Below are 20,180 nucleotides of genomic sequence, written 5' to 3'. Positions count from 1 at the left end.
TTGTCTAAGAAAAGGCTAAGAATTGACTACAAGTACCTATATGGGGAAGAGATTTCTAATATACATCTCTTTAGCCTAACAGAAAAAAGGCATACTACGATCCAATGGCTGGAAGGTGAGGTGACATAAATTCAGACTAGGCATAGGGTAGAAATTTTTTAACAGTGATAGTAATTAATCATTAGAAGAACTTACCTAGCAATATGGTAAATTCTCCATCACACTAAGTCTTTGAAGTAAGACTTGATGTCTTTCCAAACTATATACCATATTTCAAACAGAAGTTATAGGCTTGATGCAGAAATTACAGGATGAGGTTCTATGGTTTGTGTTAAGCAGAAGGTCCGACTAGATGAGCATAATGGTCCCTTCTGGCCTTAAAATCTATTTATCTACTCACAATAAGTGGATAATATTTCTCATCATTGCAACCACATCAGCTTCTCCTCTGTTCCTTCATTGGCTGCCTCTCCAATTCTACTTCACATTCAAGTGCCCCATCATTAACTCCAAGGCCTGCATTACTTTTTCCCCATCGATAGTTCTCATCTCTTGCTTCTCTTCTGTTCCCCATGATCTGCTCTCCTTATTTCATCCTTCTTTTCTCACTCAAAATTGCGCCATTTTCATGTTCCCTTTATGCTGCCTCCCATTTCATGTGTGTCAGGAATCCTCCCCCATCAAAACCACTGCTGTGAAGAAATCTTCCAGTTTTGCTCTCAAGCCAACCTTTCATTTTGAACTGTTCATCTGTGGGTGATAGATCTTAAACTTTGCAGGGTAGGATCCTTGTCCATTTCATGTGTTTGAGAACAGTTACAGAGCTCTATAAATAACAACACTTATTCTTAGGAGTCTATGAAAGGAAAACAAAATCAGCATGAAGGCGCAAATTGTGCATATAACCCAGATTTTCAGCCTCTTACCTGTGCTACTTCTTCAAAATCATCATGTCTTTTCTGAAGGGCTCGTGCCCTGTGAAGAGACTTTCCCACTCCAGTGTGTTTACTAAGAAAGGCTTCCCCATGGTTTTCGATCCAGTCCAATACCTGGACACAAAAGAAGAACATCCAATTATCTATTATGTCTCTTTATCACACAGAATTTCTCAGTAAGTGGCTAAAATAGCTGAAAAAATTATTTGTGTGTGTTTGCTGTAGAAAACACACTGGCATATGGCAGAGCCTAATCCAATCAGACAGAAGATAAAGTGTTTTTAGATGTTAGTGATAAATTACCATTACTGGAATGCCATTACCTGTTTATATGGCTTACAAATAACATGATCGTTTGAGAGGGCATGAGTGTTTGCTTTTGAATAATTTAATTTGAGGCTGTCTGAACTGCAGGGGTGGGAGGAAACGGGAAGTCTTTTACATCTGGTATCTTCCACTTGTTATACATGTGATGTTTCACTCCATATTCTTTATGAAAATATGCTTATGATATGAATACGACATAACTGAGATATATTAATGCAAGATGGGTCTTGTAAGATATTATTGGAAAGGTTATGATTTACTGAATGCGATTATTCAATTTGTATGCCTGTATCATTTCTGTATCCAAAGTTAGGAATATTGACTGTGCATCTGTATTTCAACTATGCTACTTTGTGTGATGCCCACTGCTAACACTTCAGGTACAACAATGGAAAAGCCATACAGGGCTGATGACCCATCAGCGAGGACAATGGACTGTGGAAAGGTTTGGCCTTCCTTGGGACGCTCCATACTGCCACTGACTCATGGATGCTGTGATACTACAGTCAGGTGGTCTTGTCACCTCATACTAAACATTACCCAGAACGTCTTGTAATTTTCCACTGGAAGGGAAAGGGGGTCAAATTTGGGGAACAAAGGATTCCCGCCTTATGTAAATCCTATTTAAGAGTGGGGAGGAAGGCAAATGGGACTCCTCTCCATGTCCTGTCTGCTCAAGAAAAAAGACTGCTAAGGCCACCTGAAGTGAAGGCAGGGGCAGAGTCCAGACTAAGACAGGGGTCCAATCTGAAAAGAAATATAACTGGAAGTCTGAACCACAGAAACTTTGCAACCTGCCTAAAATAATATTTAGAGTAAGAAATTACATTTTTGTAATTTTTCTTAAGTATATTGAGCTTAGCTTTCGTATTTTGCTTTATTTGGTCAGTAATCTGCTTTGTTCTGTCCGTTATCTCTTATATTCACTTAAAATTCACCTTTTGTAATTAATAAACTTATTTCTTGTTTATAATATAACCCAGTTTAAGTAATTTCTAACCAGGGGCAGGGGGGGAAGAAGTTGTGCATATCTCCCTCCACATTGAGGGAGGGGGTGAATTTCATAAAACCTTTGGGTTTGTACCCCTTAAAGGGAGTGGGCACCAGAGTGTTGGGGCAAGCCCCTAAGGCTGAATGTTACCAGAGCTGATCTCTGTCTCTCTGTGCAGCTAGGTGTGGCCCTGCCTGTGTGCTTGGCTGGAAGAGACTTGTGAGCCTAACCCAGGAAGGCCAGATAAACGGGACCCAGGTTGGCAGAACAGGCTGACTCAGTGGCATCCCAGCACATCAGGTGACACCCCAAAGGGCCCAAACCTGCCACAATACACTCCCAGCGTAAACTGAAACCTAGTGCTAGTTGTGCAATGATTGACTTCACACAGACAGCAGACTTCAACGTGCAAAATCTAAAACAAGTCCAAACACATGAGGGAGGGATACATTTAAATTGCTCAGGAGGAGGGGAGAGAGGGTTATCAGGGCATCTAAAAAGGAAAGGTTAAGGTCCTTAGCTAAAAGCTGTAAAACACTGATGGGTATCAACTTTTCAAGTAACTTCACATTTCAAGCTACCCACTGTAACTGAACCCTGCTGAAAGCAAAGTCACAAGTCTGATAATCTGAAGGTTTGGGGGATTTTCTTTCCAAAACAGTTCAGCTGTATCACTGTTGTCAGTCTGGACCTGCCTCTCACAACAATGCTAGTTTGGTTTCTCAACCTGCTGTCCATTAAGCCACCATCATTTGTACTAAAGTCAAGATTTTGGATTCCTCATGTAGACTTCCCATGCGTAGGGTCAGTTCATGCTAATCTGGGACCCCGCGGACCTGACTCATGCTGATTGTAGCACATGTCTGCAAAGTCTAAGGCAGGGGTCTCCAAACTTTTTGAATCGCGCACGCCCAGGGCCAGCTCTCAGGAAGCAAAAAAAAAAAGCAGCCGCCGGCACGCCACCAAAGAATCAGCGCTGCTGCCGCTGTGCCGGCGGCACTCCTCCTGCTGTGCACCCCCAGGGATGGTCTTGCGCACGCACCCCGCTCTGGAGACCACTGGTCTAAGATATATTGTGTGATCTTCTCCCTCCAGCTGCCCTCAAGCTCCTATGTCATGCAAGCAGTCGGGAGGTAGGGGTTGTTCAGATCCACTAGGGGTAAGAAATGGAGAAAGTAAATAAGGAATGTGTCCCACACTGGTGATTCTGTGTCACAGTGTGTGCAGGGATTCAGGATCTCATCCGTCAAGGAAGGTGATCTGTACTGTTTGCAGGTGGGGTTTTCCTTCAGCTCCCATTGAAGTCAATGGAGAACTGAATAGTAGCTGGAGGTTTCCTGCTAACCAAGAAAGGTTGGCGCCTGTATTATGATAAATGGTAAGACCACCCTGATTTCCCTCAAGATAAAATTATCATCACCACAGAGCTCTGCCAGCACAAAGTGGCTCCTACTTTCATACTTCACATGATGTGTCACTGGAGCATAAGCAGAGAACATCACATTAGCAGGGCCCCAGACATGTAGGCGTGGGGGTAGGGAGGGAAATTGCAACTGCAAGTTTATCAGCATTGTCTAGATAGACCACTGTGGCGTTTTAATACCACTCCATGCATGAGCAGGGATTCCTAGAGCCCAAGACAGAAGATACTGGCTGAGTGTAGAAGCCATTTGGCAAGTGTGGCTCTGGTGAAAGCAGCTGTTGCTGATTAAACTGAGATAACTGAAAGAATGAAAAAATGGAAGAAGGTGTGACTTTTATTCAGGCACATGGAGCCATTTCATGATGTAGCTGTATAGGATCTAAAACACCTGGACTTTCAGTTTTTCCTTCCATTATATATTCTAAATGCCTCTTTATAATGAGATCCTCTACAGCTGCAGTTTTTTATATATTGTCATTTTTCCTTTCTTCTTCCACTGATGGCAAGAACACTGTAATAATAATATTTAGAAATTTACATAGTAGTTTTCATCTACAGAGTTCAAAGCACTTCAAAAAAGTGGGTATTGAAGCACCCTACCTCCTGCTGAGACAATGTATAGTTGTCACAAATGTCATTTTGTGGATTAACTAGTAGCACATGGGATTTTGGAAACAAAATTCCTATCCATGCTTTTTCTTTTATGATCTACTCTGTTCCCATTTGCCTACATTATAGAACCTAACATATTCCTTTAATGATATGACAGCAACATAACACCTGGCCTGCTAAGAGCTTTTCTATGATATGTCTTGTTTGCGTATAACTTGTAATAATAGTAATTATTGGAGGGTTGTCTGCTAGCATGGCTGTCATTATGACTCTATTAATACTTCCATTAACATCCACTTCCCTTTTGTCAGGGGTTTGCAACTTGTTATTAAAATTGGATTAAGGCTAAATCATGACTTAGAAGATCTCAACCCATGAGGTCACAGTCTCTTTTTTTAATAGAAAATTGTAAACTGTAAAAATGTGATTTCCAATAAACTCACGAATGGCTTCAATTTTTTGGGCAACTTTTTCATATTTACGGCATTATATATTATATATAAATAGCATTTTTCATCCTGAAGCATTTTACACACTGTATTCAGAGGGGTTGCTTTAATCACTATTGAAATGTTTCTATTTCTGGTATGGGACACCTTCTTTTTTAAGACAACTCACATCAATAGTGTACAACAATTTAAGATAGGAAATGAAAAATACCACACCCTCTTGGAACTGTAGGGGAAGTACGAGTAGGCAACATACGTTTACCTAATAGGGCCTGGCTACTGATACAAATCATGGTATTGCTACAAAAAGGGACATAGGATATTTAATCCATAACTAGTAACGGCAGTGGTCTTGCATCTCATCCACACAACACAGAGCTCCCTAATGCCATGCTGTGGCACTGGTTCAACAATAACTTACAGGGGAGGGTGCCATTTGCTGAATCACCACACCGCTTCCTGCAACATTGGGAGGTTTCCTTTGAGGTCCCCTCTCTAAGTGCTGCCCTGGCCCAACACTACTTAGCTCATGAGATCAGATAAAATCACACCTCGGGATAATAAGGTTGTATGTCCGCTTCATAAATCAAAACAAGGTGAACAGTTCAGCTAAAATCTATTAATCATTCACTAACGATATACGCCTCAGTGCCTATTTGTCTGCTCCCCTCACAACTGTCTCCATACTTTTTTCTATGCTGTCTCTGTGCCTGGAATGCCCTTCCTAAACAGATTCACTAGGCACCTTCCCTTCATGAAGCATCTGATACAATTTCTTCCTTAAGACCTATTTCTACCATAATGGCCACAAGAAATGAGTCAAATAAGATTTCTATTTAAAACATAATGACTTGCTCAGTCACACTTTTGTGGCCCTATTCTGCATCAACCGAAGTCTATCTATTTAAGGTACTTATCTGGCCCCCTTACCATCGTACCTAAATGCCTCGCAATCTTTAATATATGTATCCTCACAACAACCCTGTGAAGTAGGGAAGTGCAATTATCCCCCATTTTACAGATGGAGAACTGAAGTACAGAAAGCCTAAGGCCAGATCCTCAAAGGTATTTAGGCACCTAACTCCCACTGAAATCAGTTAGGCCTACACAATGGCATAAGAGAGGAGTCAGAAGGAGGGCATGTCTCACTCCCGTGTATGGGTGTGGAGCCTGAGTCACAATCTAATTATATATAAAGGGCAAAGTATTATTTATAAATACTAATATTAAGGGAGGACTGGATGATTTCAATGGGAGTTGGACACCTAAATACTTTTGAGGGTCTGGGTCTCAGCGACTTGCCCAAAGTCACAAAAGAAACCTGTGGCAGAGAAGGAAATTGAGCCTAGGTCTCCTGAGTTCTAGGCTAACATCCTAAGTACTGGGCCATCCTTTACTATTATTATTAATAAATAATACTTCACCCTTATATATAATGCCTTCCATCTGATAAGCTCACAGCTGCTTACAAGCATGACAAGATTAAACCTACCACCAAGTCTGTGAAGTACAGGAAATATTATGCTCATTGTACAAAGCGGCAAACTGAGGCATGGGACAGTTGAGTAGTGGCCTTAGTTTATACATCAGAGGCCTAATTTCCAGCAGTGCTGAGCACTCACACTCCAACTGAAAACAGTAGGAGATGCAGATGCTCAGACTTCTGAGTATCAGGCCCCAAGTCTGCAGCAGAGCCAGTCCTGTGACTTAGCCACAAGAACAACCTTGAAAGGTCATCACTCAAATAAAAACATCAGCATTTGTAAACATTTATCTGTCCGTGGTCTTGGAGAGACCACAGTTTTTCTTATGCCGAGAAAAGGAAATGACTCCAGAATCACCAATAGATAAGTACTGGTCAATGCTGATTTTTTAAATTGAGATCACAGTACTTATGACTGATTCTGTTGCTGAAAATACTTATCAGGTTTATAGCTAAACAGCAAAATTACAATGATTTAGTTCAAATAATTTAATTATTCCTTCGAAATACACACGACTTTTTGTATATTTTGAGAGTGCTGTCAAAAAGTGCAGAGTTGAACATTTAGTCCAGTTTATGTTCTTGATTTTATAATTGTCCTCCATATTCCAAATATATTTTTAAATCACCAAGAAAAATATTACATGCCATGAATCATAATAATGATGACAATATCCTGTAACTGGTCACCTCATCTGAGACTGTCAGGGCCATAATTTGAAACAAGAAGTAATTATTTAATCCCAAAATGTTTCTTTAATGATCTCTTTCCAGTGAGGATTACTATGATATTTGATCTAGATATCAAGCTCTTCAGGACAGGAACTCTCGCTGACTAGGTGTTTGTGCAGCACCTGACACAATGGTGCCTGATCCAGATGTGGATACTACTGCAATAATAATACTAAAGACCACAGTGCTGATGCACATTTTATGAAGCCACAGAGGTTTCCAATACAGACTGCTGGGTTATCCTGGAGGCTCAACTCAGACTTCAGAATGCCCGTTAGAAAATACTTGTTGCATTAGTGAAAGTCTAGTTGGATTCTCACTTTAGGCACAGGCCTGAGTAGAGGGCAGAGTATAAGGGGCACTGCCTGGGAAGCATTGTGATTCATACACACACCTGGGAGTCAGAATGCTGCCTCCCCTGCTTCCTCCTTGCTCGTGGTGTAGTACATTAGGGTACTAATTTCCCAGTAGTCTATCCCAGCAGCAATTTACAACAGCCCACCACCCATGTTGCCACAGCTACTCTGGTTAGCAAGGAAAGTGGTAGAGCCAAGGTTCCTTTGTTCCCTCACTCCTTTCCTAAGCACCTGCACAATGGAAGGGAATAAGAGGGCATCCCTGCTTATCCATACATGCCCAGACTCAGGGCCCAGGTGGCCTACAAAAGAGCATAAGCGAGGCATGAAAGGTGTCTGGCGTCCTTTCATGGGTGCAGCCTCTGAGTCACAATCTAATCTGTATACATTTAATATTCATATTAAACAGGGCTCAGACGCACTGTTTGTTAGGAATCAATGTTAGGATGTTAACAGCAGGAGAGCATAAACCATACAAAAGCATCACTTCTGAGGACAGCTGTACCCTTTGGCAGAAATGCGGCGGGGGGAGGAAGGGAGAGACACACACACACAAGTAATAGAAGACACCACTCTCAAAAGATGATTTTTAACATTTCCCTTATTTTAAAGGAGAAAAAAAGGAGTACAATTTTCATTTGTTTTCTACACAAATCACATTCTTTTTTTCTCTCCTGGCAAGCACTGATTATGCACTGAACAGAACAGAACGCCTTGGATCAGCCAGCAAACCCACGTCACCAATGAAATGAAACAAAACTACACTCAATGAATGGATGAAAACATTCTTGGGGCCTGATTCTCCTCTCACAGACTGCAGTATAAATATAGTGATATCAGTGGACTGCTCCTTATTTACACCAAGGCACATAATGTTAGCCAATACATTTATGTTAGTCATAGTATACACCACATGAACAGGTATTGTGTGTATGGCAACAATACAATATAAATTATATACATAGCATTGGGAAGTTATATTAACTGAATGTATTATGCTCTTCTCAGAATTCTGTTCACCCATGTCAAGTATCCCATAATACTCTGCAAAGCTGAAATCAGCTTTGGCCTTAGAAAACAGGAAGTCTGTCAAAGCTAAGATACAGGAATGGGGAGTCCTTGCACAGGATAGGATGTACCTCTGTGTCCAGCTGGTTTGGAGTGTAGTATCCAAAACAGAGATAAGAAAAGTACAGAACAAAACAACAATTTAAGGAACAGTTACGAATTGGTGGGCTGGATTTTAGTGACATGTAAAGAGTTTTGTAACTTGTAAAATCATACTATAAATACTACTACCTGAAATGCATATCTTTGAGGCACACCTTCTGTGTAAGGTGAATACACGGTGACAATTTATTTCCTGGAATGAGGGTTTGTATATCTCCTTTTTGTAGTGTACTGCTTTGTCTTTAGACAATGAATATGGCTAAGTTCAGTCATTTGGTCTCTTGAGAATTTTTCGGAACAAACCAGAAATGTAGTCAAACAAAGGGATATTGACTGTCCTTTTTAGTCAATAATAAAATGGAAGGAGAAATAGATCTATCGTATTTATCCTTGATATTAGGGCCAAACTGAGTCCTGTGGTAAGCGAGCAGAGCTCTGACTCAGGCTCCGCATCTCAGACACAAATATGTGAAGCTAAAAGGAAAAAGACTTTGAGAAGGGCATAGGAGCCACTCACACACAATCAGACTCAGAGAGCTCCACTGTCACCCTAGATAAAGCAGAAGAGATGGCTAATCTGTTGATTTTTAAAAGCAGGAATTAGATGCACAGTGTTTTGTCAATAATGATGGGGTAATCTAGCTTCGCATTTGACACTGACCTACATTTAACAATGTTTAGTTTCTCCTAAATGGAATGACCCACTGAGGAAGTGACTTGACTGTGGCAATCATCTGGTTTGGGGCTTAATCATTAATCTTTGCCAACTACAAGAGACACTGCTACAGTGATTCTAGAACCAGGCTACCTTCAAATTGAAAATAAATGACACAATTTTACATTAAAAAAAATAAAGATCCAGATCTTAGATCTCAGGTACAAAGGTGAAAATCTGGAGTAATTCAATTGTGGTTGGATTAATCCAGTAGCAACTCCCCTGGGGGTGGAATAATCCCAGAACAACTTCAGTGGCGTGCAGAGGATTCTAACACGTCGTGCGTGAGGTCCCGATTCAACCAGGCATTTAAGCACGTGCCTAACTTTAAGCACATCACTACCCTCATTGGCTTCAATGGGACAACTCACATATTTAAGTTAGGCATGTGATTAAATACCCTACAGATTTAGGTTCAGAAAGCATAATTTGGTCCATAATGTAGACTTTAGTGCTTGCTCTACAAATATTTTAAGCCAACTACAGCTCCAGTGTAACTCCACAAGTTTTAGGGATGAATCTGGGCCTTTGATTTTCTATTTTTGTAAGATCTTCACCATCCCCAGTCACAAAGATCAAACTTTATTTTCTAAACAAAATCCCTTTCTGAAAACTGTTTTTCCTAATATTTGGGTAATTCCAAGACCTTGTGTATTTAAAATACTTAAAAAATTCTTCCTTTGATACCTGCACTTTTTGTAACTTTGACGCGTAATATACTAGCTCAGTGGTTCTTGTTCCAGAATATATTTTCCTCGGTATTTTGCATTCAATGTTTATTATAAATGTTTTATTTTGCTTAACAGTGGCAAAACTTGATCTGTTCTGTCAAAACCTTTCAAAATTTACACAACCCGAGATAACAATACTGACTGGTTGGGTTGAACTTTACAGATGCAACAAACAGCTTGTGAAATCTTTTGCCAGAAGATAAATACTTCATCATCTTAAAGTACAAGGGATTGGGAACTACAAAAAGTGTGTGTTTGTGTGTATGTAACACAAGGCTCAAAGTTTGTGAGGTTTTTTTGGAGGGGGGCCACTCCTAGAAGCCACTGTCCTCTGGGGGAGGTAGAAAGAGAAAGGGAGAGTCTCTAGGTGGCAGCCTGGCCCTGTATACGTTGGGACAGGCAGCTAGATCTATAGCCAAACATCAGGCCCTGAGAGGGATATGATGTTACTGATGGTACCAATGAAGACAGAACAATTAAGAAACAGAACAGAAAAAAAATCAAGGAGGTTTAATAAATCCTAATCCTGTTTAATGACCAATAATGCAATCCAAGTCCAATTTAATTAAAATAAAGTTCCTTTTGTTGTATGAAAGACCTTTGCTGGAAATAGATTTCTTTTCCCATCTATCCCTGGTTTTGCCACAGCAGGGTAATGTCAAGTAAAGGTCTAGCTGAGAAAATACATCTAAACACAAAGGAATTTATCCTCTGGCTTTTCCTGCCTTTATTAATGACTTAGAATAGAACCAAAAACAAAACTAAGCTAATCTCACTGATTGTCTTTATCAAAGGGTAATAACTAAGAGCATTTTTATTTTGTTTCCAACCTTTTGTTTTATTTTAAAAGAGGCAGTGAACCAGATTCTGATCTAATTTACAATGGTTTAAAACAGAAGTATTTTCATTTACTTGTTGAAGATTTACACCAGGATAAATGAGTTCAGAATTTGGTCCACTGAATACAGATCCTGAACCATCTCCCATTAAAATCAATAGCAAAACTCATATGGGGCAGGACTGAGCCCCCAGTGTTCATCAGAGGTATCCCAATGGCAGCTTTGGAGACGGAAGTCCTCTATCCAACAGAACAGGGGTAGCACAGGCTGAAGCAGTGCAAGCTTCCCCTCTACCACACCCAGTTGCAGCTGCCAATTTGTGAGCAAATTTAGTTCTCATGAAAGTGAGTTACAAATAGCACAAGCTAATGTAGACAAGTGGACCATTAATGCACAGACAATTGGTTTCAGTAGGAATTTATCTCTGTCATAAAAATAAAGGGAAGGGTAACCACCTTTCTGTATACAGTGCTATAAAATCCCTCCTGGCCACAGGCAGAAACCTTTCACCTGTAAAGGGTTAAGAAGCTAAGATAACCTCGCTGGCACCTGACCAAAATGACCAATGAGGGGACAAGATACTTTCAAAGCTAGAGAGAGTGGGGTGGGGGCGGGAAGGGTCTGTCTGTGTGATGCTTTTGCTGGGAACAGATCAGGAATGCAGCCTTACAACTGTTAGTTAGTAAGTAATCTAGCTAGAAATGCGTTAGATTTCCTTTTGTTTAATGGCTGGTAAAATAGCTGTGCTGAATGGAATGTATATTCTTGTTTTTGTGTCTTTTTGTAACTTAAGGTTTTGCCTAGAGGGATTCTCTATGTTTTGAATCTGATTACCCTGTAAGGTATTTACCATCCTGATTTTACAGAGGTGATTCTCTTACTTTTTCTTTAATTAAAATTCTTGTTTTAAGAATCTGATTGATTTTTCATTGTTCTTAAGATCCAAGGGTTTGGGTTTGTGTTCACCTGTGCAAGTTGGTGAGGATTTTTATCAAGCCTTCCCCAGGAAAGGGGGTGTAGGGCTTGGGGGAATATTTTGGGGGAAGACATCTCCAAGTGGGCTCTTTCCCTGTTCTTTGTTTAACACACTTGGTGGTGGCAGCATAGGGTTCACGGACAAGGCAAAGTTTGTACCTTGGGGAAGCTTTTAACCGAAGCCGGTAAGAACAAGCTTAGGGGGTCTTTCATGCAGGTCCCCACATCTGTACCCTAGAGTTCAGAGTGGGGAAGGAATCTTGACAATCTCATTTTTTCTAGTGACCAGAAATCAACGGAATTTAAGTGCCTAAATACCTTTGAGGATCTGGCATTGATCCAAAGGTAAAAGATTAATGTTCTAAACAGTCATGTTCCCTACTCCTGCCCTATTTATTTGTGGGCACTTCCATGGCACTCACAATCAAAGTACTGGAATACCTCACAAAAATTAACTGATTTGTTTCTTATATCCTATACAGAATTTTACTTAGCCATCTACATTTAAATTAGCCATCTCTGGAATATGATTGTTCTTTGTTCAGCACTCTGTGCACCCATTTGTGACATTAGCAGTCTGGACCTTCGGAAGGGGCTGATATAATTCAAGGAAATAATTATATTAAAACGCTGGTAAAACATCAATTTCTCCTTTTAAAAAAGAGCCATAACCTGCTTTAAAACAAACACTGAAACCCAGAAAAAATAAACACCCAATCTCTGTATTAAAAAGCACAAAATACAGCTGCTCAGAGTCAGTGACAAACAATTACCCAGCAATCCACATGACTTCTGCCTATTTAATTAGAAAATAATAGGCTTGCCAATACTGGATCCAGTATTGCTAAAGATCAGTTCTTAGTTCCATCTCAAAGAAAAAGTCAGCCAATCATCCTTTTCTATATTTAAATACATGGGGCCAAATCACTGAAGTCAGGGGAAGTACTTAATTTACACCAGCTGGAGATCTGCCCTGATGTACTTTGGTATAACAAAACTGGCTGGCTGACAATTTTTGGAGGTGGAACTAAGTCAGTGGAGCTATACTAATTAAACACCAGCTGAGGATTAGACCCATAATTATGATCTTTGATATTTCTCCAGCCTTCTCTAAACCTTACTGGTGGACGCGTTCTTTCTACTTATTCATTCAAAATGAATTATATTACCATTATCTCCCCTAAAACATAAAACTGTGGGGTGCCCTCAGTTGTCATCCCTAGGACACAGAGATGAGTTCTTGTGATGTAATACTAACAAATGTTCCACAGGGACTATTAGAGTCTCCTTCATTGAAACGTACATAAGCGAGGAAAGGAAAGCAAATACCCGACAAAATGAAGTTGCTAGTAAGATTGAAGACAGGAAAGCAGAGCATGTGAGGCATCATCCCTTTCCTCTTGAGATGGTGCCTCTCCACATGAACGGAAGACTCTGTCTTGAGGAGAGAAGTGGCTGGCTGGAGTAGGAGAAACCCAGAGGTGGCTGCTTTACATCATATTACCCCCTAGGAAACTGACACATTAAAAAAAAAATCCACCTGCAGTTAACACCACTCTATAGCTTCTCACAGAGAAGGATGCTGCACAATCAGCGGAAGCAATGCTTCTGAGCTTCTGTCATATTCCCAAGGGGAAAAGTCAAGGAGCAGCACGGAGGGAGGGCCATGACCACTACTAACCCAATTCCCTGAAGTGGATGCTGTCAGAAACTGTGATGGGGATGGTCAGGCTTACTGCTTGGATCCATAGCAGTCAGGCCTATCACTCAAAGCCAGGGGGTCACAGCTGGAAGCAGGAGTCCAAAGCAGGGTTGGAACAAGGCTGGAGTAAGAGCAAGACTAGAATGGGACTAGAAACAGGTATTGAACAATAGTATGGCTGTAACAGGACTAGGGAGAAGGCTGGAGCAGGCTAAGGCTTGTGGAATCTGTTGCTACTATCAGATACAGGAGCGTTCCAAGCCATGAAGTGATTTTGAGCAGACTGAGCTGCTGTTTCTCCTGTGAGGCTTAGATACCTGCTTTGAGAGTCATCAGACCAACTCCTGGCCTGTGGATTGGCTGGAACCTAGCACAGAAATGACTCATCAATGCAGGTGGCTAAATCAGGCTCTAGTTCAAGGATGACTCATCATCACCTTACATGAACCCCACCCCGATGATGCTTTCCCAGCATCCTGGCACCCAGCTTTTCAGGATTCAATTAATTGAATTCTCAAAGGGGGCAGGGTGCATATATGTTACCAGCTGGTTCCCATGAACAGTTGGCTGAGTCAGACTCTTCCCGTTCACAAAGTACATTAGTTGTCCTCAGAGAATGTAGAGTCCAGGATCTGTCTCACCACGTATTCTTCCTGCCCCTGAACCACGATGGGGGTGGATGTGCTTGTGTTGTCCAGGAAAGACATTATTCACATATTTATTTAACAAGGAAACATGGAATATTGGTTGTATCTTCATGGTACAGGGTAACTAGAGTTTGAAGATCACTGGCTTAATCTGTTGAATGATCCAAAATGGGCCACGGTAATGGTGGTCTAGTTTCTGGGAGGGTCGAGAGATATTCAAGTGTTGAGCTGAGAGCCATACCCTGTCTCTGACTACCATGGGAGGATGGTCCTATTGATAAAGGTCAGCATACTGTTTGTAGCCCTACCTGGCTGAGTTTAAGTGTGATTTTAATTCCTTTTGAATGTGGTGGAGGTGTTGAACAAAATCAGAGGCCACAGAGACACAGAAGGTTGGTTGTACAGATCAGTGAAATTGGGGGGGAAGCCATAACTGGAATAGAAGAGACTTTGGTGAGCTGATCTGCGATCTGAGTTATTGTAAGCAAATTTGATGAAAGGTAAAAGTTGGAACACCAGTCATCTTAATGGTAGTTGATGAAGCAATGGAGATATTGTTCTAGAATCTGGTTTACCCATTCTGAATGTCCATCCATCTGGAAGCAGTAAGCAGAGGAAATGAGTAGGGTGACTTCCAGGAATTTTAACATTTTTTTCCAAAAGGGGGAGACAAATTGTGGCCCATGATCAGATGTGATGTCAGTTGGTAACCCATGGAGCTTGCAAATGTAGTAAAAAAATTAATGAGCCATCACTTCTGGCAAGGCGTAAAATGCACCATTTTGGTGAGGAGGTTGACAGTGACCAGTACAGCTGTGCAACCCTAAAAAGTGGGGATATCAGTGATGAAGTCCATTGAGACAGATGCCTAAGGTTGGGGTAGGTTGAAAGCAGGATCAGGGCACCTCGAGGTTTTCCATGACGGGGAGGAGGTCTTCATCTGGCCACATGCCTCACACGAAGCAATGTAAGATTTGATGGATGAGAACAGTTTTTGGCCACCAAAAATTGCGAGAGATTAGCTTCACAATACCTGCAGTGGCGAATCATGGCATAGCTGGAGTATGGCTAAATGGGGTGGTCCATTGGAGACATAAATGTGATCCTTAAACCTGAGTACCTAGTTTTTAACTGAGAAGTTTGGGTCAGAATTGGCTGACATCCATGTCATTGCAAGTGGATCACTGGGCAGTGAGGAATTTAGAAGGCCAAAAGATAAGTGTTGGCCAGCACATTTACAAAATGGCAGGGCTTCAGTATAGGGGTAGGTTCAGGAGGGTTATCCCCCTTATCTAGGTGCTCACCCTTGCAGGATAGCACATCAGGTTTGCCATTTCGGGTTCCAGGACAGTAGGTCAGGGTGAAGTTTAATCTAGAAAAGAAGAGGGACCAATGTATCTGATGTTGACTGGAGGCTGTGGTGGTTTCTGATGATCTGTGAACATCTGGACTGGAAAGCATGTGCCTTCTAGACGGTGCCACCATTTCTGTAATACAGCCTTGATGACCAGTAACACCTTATCTTAGATTTTGTAATTTTGTTCCTCAGGTGTCAGTTTCCTAGAATAGAAAGCCCATGGGTGGAGGTCATTTGAGGGCTCATGTTACTAAGATAACACTGGCCCAATCACATAATCAGAGGCATCTGTTTCAACAACAAAGGGTTTCACTGGATGAGGGCAAAAGTAAACACTTTCCTCAGACGATCAAAAGCCAGTTAGGCTCCCAGTGTCCAGGCAAAAGTGGAGTTCTTCCATAGCAACTGGGTAATAAGGAACATCACTTGTGAGAACCCTTATATGAATTGTCTATAGAAGCTGGCAATCCCTAGGAAGGTCTGGATATCCCGGATGCTCTTAGGTGCTGCCCAAGTCAAAAACATCACAGAGATTTTTTTGGGATCCATACTTATTCCACAGGGAGAGATGGTATAACCCAAGAATGCCACAGAGAAGCAATCAAATTCCCATTTCTCAGGCTTCCCATACAGACCGTTTGCTCAAATACATTCAAGTACTAACTGGACATGCTGATCATGTAAAGTTTGGTTCTCTGAAAAAATAAGAATGTTATCTAGGTAGATTTTGATAAACTGGTCCAGAACATCCCTGAAGATATCATTAACCAAGTGCTGGAATGTGGCGGGGGCATTGCAGAAACCAAAAGGCATGACAAAGTATCAAAATATCCATACTGAGTGTGAAAAGTTAGTTTTCCATTCATTGCCTTCTCAGATGCGAACCAGGTTACTGGTATGTCAAGTTTAGTGACAATTTGAGCTGAGCCGGCCCTCTCCAGTAGTTCACGGATCAACGGAAAATTATATTTATTCTTGAATGGATATTATAGACTCAGAGACTTTAAGGCCAGAAGATCACCTAGTCTGACCTCCTGCATAATGCAGGCCACAGAACCTCAACCCACCCACTCCTGTAACAGACCCATAATCTCTGGCAGAGTTACTTATCTTCAAATCATGATTTAAAGACTTCAAGTTACAAGAGACTCCACCACCATTTACTCTAGTTTAATGTGTGCAAGTGATCCGTGCCCCATGCTGCAGAGGAAGACAAAACCCTCCCAAGGTTTCTGCTCATCTGACCAATGGCAAAATTCCTTCCTGACCCCAAATATTATGATCAGTTGGACTCTCAGTATGTCGGCAAGACTCATCAACCAGACACCTGGGAAAGAATTCTCTGCAGGAACTCAGAGCTCTCCCTATCTAGTGTTCCATCTCCAGCTTTTGGGGATATTTGCTACTAGCAGTCACAGATAGGCCACATGCCATTGTAGGTAGTCTCATCATAGTATTCCCTCCATAAACTTATGAAGCTCAGTCTTGAAGCAAGTTAGGTGTTTTGCTTCCACTGTTCCCCTTGGAAATCTGTTCCAGAATTTCACTCCTCTGACAATTAGAAACCTTCATCTAATTTCAAGCAACTTGTTCATCCTGAATTTATAGCCATTTGTTCTAATGTCAACACTGGCACTCAACTTAAATAACTCCACTCCCTGGCTGGTATTTACTCCTCTGATGTATTTATAGAGAGCAATCACATCTCTCCTCAGCCTTCATTTGGTTAGGTTAAACAAGCCAAGCTCTTTGAGTCTCCTCTCATAAGTAGGTTTTCCATTCCTCTGATCATCCTAGTAGCCCTTATCTGCACCTGTTCAGCACTCAATAGTTTATGCAGAGGTACAAGGTGCCATCCTTTTTTTTGACAAACATGACTGGGGCCATGGAAGGGCACACAGAAGGACGGTCAAAAGTCTTCACTAGATTTTCGCTGAGGTGTTCCCCCGGAGGGCTCTGAGTTCAGATTCTGACAGAGAGTAAATTTGCCCAAAGGGGATTATGCCCCCTTTCTGGAGATCTAGGGAGCAGTCATAGGGCTTATGTGGAGATAGAGCATTAACATTTCTTTTATCAAATATGTCCACAAAGTCCTTGTATTTTGTACGGATTGGTGAGTTATCCTCACTTTGAGCCTGCTGTGCACGGAAAATGGTGGCCTTGTCCAAATTGCATCTACTGTCTTCGACACCAGGTTGAACTAGACATTGATGCTGACAATAAACAGACGCAAACTACACTTCTTGTGCTCTCCAGGAAATGCCCAGATCATGAAGAGACAGCCAAGGGATGCCAAGCACTACTGGGAAGTGGAGTGAGTCAATCAGGTTTAATTGCAGGGTTTCCTGGTGGTCTTGAATTACAATTTAGAGATTTGCAGTCTCATAGATGACCGGGCCCCAGGACAGCAAGCTGTATTGACTGCTTCCACCAAATCCGGGGAACATGACCTTGTCATTCTGTCCAGCTGGGTCGCCTCTAATTTGAACCTGCCCTGTTTTCTCAGGCTAGCCACAGAACAGGACTTGAAGGAGCACATTGTGGCAAAGTGGCCTCGTTGCCCACTGTACAGGCAGAGGCTATTCAGACTATGGTATCCCTTCTCTCAATCTGAGCAGAGCCTTCATGTCACGTCTATCTGCATGAGTTCGGGTCCAGTGATTGCCTGAGGGGCAGCAGGAATAGGTCAGGACTAGGCAGGCACCAAGTGTACACCTTCCTCCTTTCCTGGCATTCCTCAAACAGTCGATTGTCAATTTAGATACAGGAATGCACTGGGAGAATCAACCCAGGCCAGTTCATCTTGCCCACATGCTCAGGGTTTAGCTGATCACCATATTTGGGGTCGGGAAGGAATTTTCCTCCAGGGCAGATTGGCAGAGGCCCTGGTGGTTTTTCGCCTTCCTCTGCAGCGTGGGGCATGGGTCACTTGCTGGAGGATTCTCTGCACCTTGAAGTCTTTAAACCACGATTTGAGGACTTCAATAGCTCAGACATAGGTTAGGGGTTTGCTACAGGAGTGGGTGGATGAGATTCTGTGGCCTGCGTTGTGCAGGAGGTCAGACTAGACTATCATAATGGTCCCTTCTGACCTTAAAGTCTATGATTCTATGATCTTTAATCTCATTGTTGAAACACAGATAGAAATGGTAAATCTGTGCTACTGTGTTCCAGGTCATGACAGCAACCAGGCAATGGAAATGGGTGACAGGGGCCTTGACGGGATAGGGGCCTTGTCTGAGTAACTGGAGCAAGTATGGTTTGGGTCATCAAATATGAGCAAAAAAACACCAATGAATTCATCAAAGTAATTGAGAATCAGGTATCCCTGCCCCAGGAGAAGCATGCCCAATCCAGAGCTTCACCTGTTAATAAGATGATGACGACTCCTACCTTGGTTTGGTGATTCAGGTACATCACTGGCTGCAACAGGAACAGTAGGCAACACTGATTGAGAAATCCCTGATACTTCTGATGATTGCCATCAAATCTCTCTCTTTGATAGTGGGATCTTCAGGCCTAGATCTTGGGCTGTCATGGCTGATGATGCAAGTGGGTCCAGGACTGCTGGGGACCTGCGAGCGTAGGGAGGCATTTTCACATTGTAGCTGGGCCACATGGTTCTAGCCCAAATTGGTTCCGCCACCTTGGTGGCGGGGGTTCCTGGAAATTTCATTTCAATTGTAGAGGGCACCTGTGGACATAGGAGATCCTCCTGGGCCACCAAGGCTGACCAGGGTCAGGCTGCTCAAACTGTCAGAAACTGATGAGGATGGTGATGCCTAGTGGTGAAGCCATGGCAGTCAGGCCTAGTGCTTGGAGCCAGGGATCAGAACTGGAGTCAGGAGTTCAGAGTGGGGTTAGAACAAAGTCAGAGCAATAGCAAGGCCAGAGCAAGACTAGGAATGGAGCTGGAGCAAAAGAAAGGTTGGAGCAGGACTAGGAACAGGGTTGGAGCAAAAGCAAGGCTGGAGCAGGCTAAGGCTCACAGAGTCCATTCGCACTATCAGGCATGGGAGATTTCCAAGCCATGAAGTGACATTGAGCAGACTGAGCTGCTGTTTCTCCTCTGAGGCTTATATACCTGCTGAGTTACCACACCAGCTCCTGGTTTATGAATCGGCTGGAATGGAGCATAGGAATGACTCATCAACACATGTAGCTTAATCAGGCACTAGTTCAGGGATGACTCATCACCTTATAGATGCACTGGAAGCTCTTCATGGACTTTGCCATGTACACCTTGCCCTTGCCCTTCTACAATATCTTCTCCATGGGGTATCCATGCATTAAACCACACATATGCATATCTTAAAATCCTGGGAGTTAATCCAAGTGCTATTATGTATGATTTTCTAATCATTCCCCGCTTTGTCCCATCCCCTCAAACTGTGTTTAGTCCAACCAGCACCATATATAATCACAGAGGCCTTTTAAAAAGAAAAGACACACAATCTATTCTACCCTCAAAGGGAAAAGCAACCTTAAAGACCTACCAATATTGTTCTACTCAGTGCAACTAAATTAATGGGAAGAATTAAATGCAAAGCCAATTATGACTCTTAAATCTTCCTTTATTCTCTTGCCTACATTAAACCCCAAAGTCCCCTTAAAATCAGATTGCAGGTGCATTTGATGAGCTTCCTGGACAGTTTGTAAAGGTTTCACCTTTGAACAAATTTTCTTTTTACAATAAAACGTGATTCCTGTCATTAACAAAAACACTAGTTCGCCAG

At 42.0% G+C, this 20,180-nt stretch overlaps 1 protein-coding gene across 6 annotated transcripts in view; it reads right to left on the bottom strand.

Moving 5' to 3' along the window:
• Positions 1 to 20,180, bottom strand: part of KALRN (kalirin RhoGEF kinase) — a 766,757-nt gene that overhangs the window by 344,710 nt on the left and 401,867 nt on the right. For all 6 annotated transcript variants that reach the window (XM_074967163.1, XM_074967166.1, XM_074967164.1 and 3 more), the window contains exon 10: positions 927 to 1,049. In XM_074967163.1, the coding sequence (XP_074823264.1) occupies positions 927 to 1,049 (123 nt within the window). The remainder of the gene's footprint in view (positions 1 to 926; positions 1,050 to 20,180) is intronic.

This window comes from Natator depressus, chromosome 11 (genome assembly GCF_965152275.1).
Source record: "Natator depressus isolate rNatDep1 chromosome 11, rNatDep2.hap1, whole genome shotgun sequence".
NCBI lineage: Eukaryota > Metazoa > Chordata > Testudines > Cheloniidae > Natator > Natator depressus.
Note: the sequence above shows the minus strand (reverse complement) of the source record. Positions and strands in the feature narration are given on the sequence as shown.